At 27.9% G+C, this 3875-nt stretch overlaps 1 protein-coding gene across 1 annotated transcript; it reads right to left on the bottom strand.

Annotated features, from left to right (window-relative positions):
- Positions 1–1275: 1275 nt before the first annotated feature.
- Positions 1276–3051, bottom strand: LOC102602668 (transmembrane protein 136). Its single transcript, XM_006341913.2, has 5 exons — positions 2785–3051; positions 2539–2679; positions 1958–2077; positions 1602–1697; positions 1276–1479 (listed from the first exon to the last, which is right to left on the bottom strand). The coding sequence occupies exons 1-5, from the start codon at positions 3001–3003 to the stop codon at positions 1363–1365; spliced, it is 693 nt and encodes a 230-aa protein (XP_006341975.1). The 5' UTR covers positions 3004–3051; the 3' UTR covers positions 1276–1362.
- Between the last annotated feature and the right edge of the window lie 824 nt (positions 3052–3875).

The following is a 3875-nucleotide window of genomic DNA, read 5'->3' as shown; positions in this document are numbered from 1 at the left end:
TAAAAATTGTGTAAAAATACTATAAATCATGATAATTGACAATATAAAATATGTTTTGAAAAAAATACAAAAAATTCCACTGATTCTTGAAGTTGATCTATCGTAAAAATATTATAAATCATGATAATTGACAACATAAAATATTTCAAAAATAAATACATATAAAAAAATTCGATTGATTCTTGAAATTAATCTATCGTTAAAAATTATGTATAAAATACAATAAATCGTGATAATTGACAACTTAAAATATTTATTAAAGAAACACAAAAAAACAAATTGACTGATCCATTTAGAAATGACTTAAAAAGATAAATCATTTACAAATGACTTCAAATATTTAAAAGATATATAATAAAAATAGGTTGACTCTCAGAATTCTATCAGGGTCACATATATTGGGACAGAAAAATAAAATATATCATTTTAAAATTACCAAAAAAGTATTATAAATAATAATAATTAACAACTAATTAAAATATCTGAAAGACATTTTAAAAGGGTTAATTTTGTAATTTTATCCATATCACATAAATTAGGACAAAGTGACCTGTAATGTAGGTAAATTTAAATAACTCACTATATTTTATCTGTGCCACATACATTAGGACAAAAAAATATAGATATTGGGCCTGTGCGCTGCTCGGGCTCTTCGTCACTAGTCTATATATATAATAAAGTTAGATTTAGAAGAAGTGATGTGGCACCTCTCAATGATCTAGAATGCTATTTATCTTTTTTCTCATTTTTTTTTACATTTATTGGATTTTCTCCTCACTTTATGTAATTATTCAAGTACTAAATGACTAATATTTTTGGTTATTGAAAAGTCACCGTCTAATAGCATTACTCTTCTCAAATGTAAAAGGCATTAGTAACTTGAAACTGCTCAATTAGTATTTCTTAATTACACCTTCCTCACTTCCTCTTTTATTGGTTTCTTCTCTAAAAATGTAACTGTTGAAAACGCTTATTCTTATTTGACATACAATATTATACATCTCATATACAATAATATACAAAATCGAATCTTGATATATAATATTATATGTCCAATATACAATATTATGTAAAATTAAAATTATAAGATATATTTATTTATATATCCGCATACAACTTTTGGGAATTTTTATTCAATTAAGCAACTTCATAAATACGATGTTCTCAAAAACCGACACAATTCATTTGAGGTTTATGCACTTAAATTATTATTTATCATGATTTTCGCTTATAATATTGAGCACTAAATCAATACCCTAAAGTACAAATAGCAAATAACCCTCAAAGGTTATTATATATGAATGTTCGATACACAAGAATTTATAAAAAAAAAAAAATTCTTTCGTACAAATTATGCGCAAATTACCTAATTAAATGAACAATTTTAGCTTTATTTCTCTTAGAAAATTTGTACATAATCATCCTAGCAATTTTGTAGAACCAAAAAGCACTAACAAGTTGCAATCCCGAAGCCATGGCCTGTAAAATCATAAAAACATTATAATGTCACCAATTTATTGTTTTAAATCAGATTTTTGGTTAATTAAGTAAAAGAAATTGTGTATTAGTAAATAAATAAATATTTGATTCAATTAAGTTACCTTAATGAGAATTGGATTATCATCAGAAAGAGTCACATAAGTTAGATATGGCCCCCCTATCATCCTAGCACAACTAAAAATCACTGCAAATAAAACCTGCAAATTAAAACAAATCAACCATAAATTAATAACTTAATTAAACTTTGTTCCCACTAAATTAATATATCATAGATGAAGAAAAAAATCTTTAAATTGAAAAGAAAATAAGTAAGTTTATGAGAAGTTATGTTGTTTGGATTCTTCAAAAATGTTAGCGAGTGAGTGTCGAATTTTTCAAAAGTAGTGTATATTTGGAGAACTTGACATGGATACGACATTGAAAGTGAATAGTCGAGAAACTTAGTTGAGAAGCTAACATCAGCTGCAAGATTAAAGTCAGTGTCTTTGTATCCAAGCTCTTTGAGAATCTCCCTCATGTGTAAAAATGGACTAGAAATCTCTGTCACACACAATGCTGCTACCATTTCTGAACCACACTGCAAATCACAAACATCTCTTAAAGGTAAGGATTTGTTAACTCCTTGTATTCAAAACACAAAAAAAATAAAAAATGAAAGAGAGTTTTTCCATGCCCATAATTAATTGCTTGTGTGTCCTTAAGTAATTTAATCTCCGAATCAGTGACGGATCCACCTTATGTAAAGAGGTAGTCTCATTTAACACTCTTTAATCGAAAAATTATATTATTCCCAACCAAACGAATAGAGTTCAACCCATATAGACTAGAGTTCTACTGATTTCACCATGTATATATATGAGATAACTTATCTTATTACTATGGTTATACGGTGGGATAAATAATTTCAGAACTATCTAACCTTCTACCAAACACAAGATAAAATAATCTTACATTTTATCCTGTGATTATTATACCTTATATCTCACGACTCTTGAGTCACAAAGTAGTTAAACATGAAATATTAAAACCATAACTTACCCATTCATAGGCAAGGCCAGCTCCAAGTCCAACAACACTCACCAAATGATGAATTAAGTTATCAATCTTCACTTGTTTGTCAAAAAGACAACATACAAAATCATAAATAAGGTACCCTACTGTCACTGCCAATGCCCTCATCTGTTCATTAATTATTTTTTCAAGAATCAACATATAATTAGAACAACAATTAGCCAAATTCTTGAGTTAAAAATTATTTTTAAAAAAAATAATAAAAAAAAATACCTGTTTGTGAGAAGATCTTGAAGCCAAAGGACAAAGTGGACAATTCCAATCTTGAACAGAAATTAAACTTAAAGTTACTGCTAAAATTGCATGAATAGTTGAAACTAAACGATTGCAAAAATCGAAAGAACGATTTGGGAACAATTTTCTTGTTAATAAAAATAATGTTGTCCATGATACAACTCCAAATACTATCAAATTTAGTATTGAATCGTCCATCTAAGGAGCAAATTCTCTTGGAATAAAAATAGATACTAATATATAAAAATATAATAATAAAAATAGATATAAATGAGGAAATAAAACACAAGAAATTAAATGTCGGCAACAAAAATCATTAAATGTATATTAAAAGTTGGGCGGTATAAGTCGACGGTTGAAATTCAATGCATTAATGATTTAATGTTCTAATGTACGTTAACCTACTTCTAGCTAAGAATTAATTATTTCCAATTTTAGGAAATTATTGATAACCTACTACTAATAATTATTCAATTTAAAATAAAATAAAAAATATTCACAGGGGAGTTCGGTTATTGTTCAAAGTTGAGAAAGGAGTTCGATTCTAATAGCAAAATTGGACGGTGAAAATGATTTTCAGCGGAAAAAGTAAAATTATTCAATGTTTTTGTTGGGATTATGGGCAAATGGGAAATGACTTCGATGCATTTATCTTTTGTATTGTTGCTTAATATGATGAGATTTATTCTAATGTGGCTTGTCAAAAATTTGTTCAAAATAATTGGACGGTTGGCTAATAGTTGGTGGACAAATTAATGAATGAAATGGAACCACACATTGGTGACAAACAAAAACTTTGGGCTCGTGTTGATTGAAGTGTGAATTAGATTCAATATCTAATGTGTTATGGTACAAGAATCAAATCGATCGGATATCACCTCCCATTATCTCGGACAATTTTAGGGTCCATGAATGTGCACGCTCCAAATCGGTTAGTGATATCATTTTCAGTTGGAAACAAAGTTTGTAATTGTGTCTATTTACGTCACTATGCTCTTGACCCAAGCAGGCCCATAATAGATCAATTTTTACGCTAACAGGCCCAAAATAGATCATTTTTTATGAAATAG

Source organism: Solanum tuberosum, unplaced genomic scaffold (genome assembly GCF_000226075.1).
Source record: "Solanum tuberosum cultivar DM 1-3 516 R44 unplaced genomic scaffold, SolTub_3.0 scf00032, whole genome shotgun sequence".
Classification (NCBI taxonomy): domain Eukaryota; kingdom Viridiplantae; phylum Streptophyta; class Magnoliopsida; order Solanales; family Solanaceae; genus Solanum; species Solanum tuberosum.
Note: the sequence above shows the minus strand (reverse complement) of the source record. Positions and strands in the feature narration are given on the sequence as shown.

Bases quoted from the DNA above. Each gene is read 5' to 3' on its own strand.
- LOC102602668 (XM_006341913.2), bottom strand. From the start codon at position 3,003: ATGGACGATTCAATACTAAATTTGATAGTATTTGGAGTTGTATCATGG. The intron at 2,680-2,784 runs GTATTTTTTTTT...ATTAATGAACAG, and splicing joins CAAGATCTTCTCACAAACAG to ATGAGGGCATTGGCAGTGAC. The intron at 1,480-1,601 runs GTAACTTAATTG...ATGATTTTACAG, and splicing joins ATAATCCAATTCTCATTAAG to GCCATGGCTTCGGGATTGCA.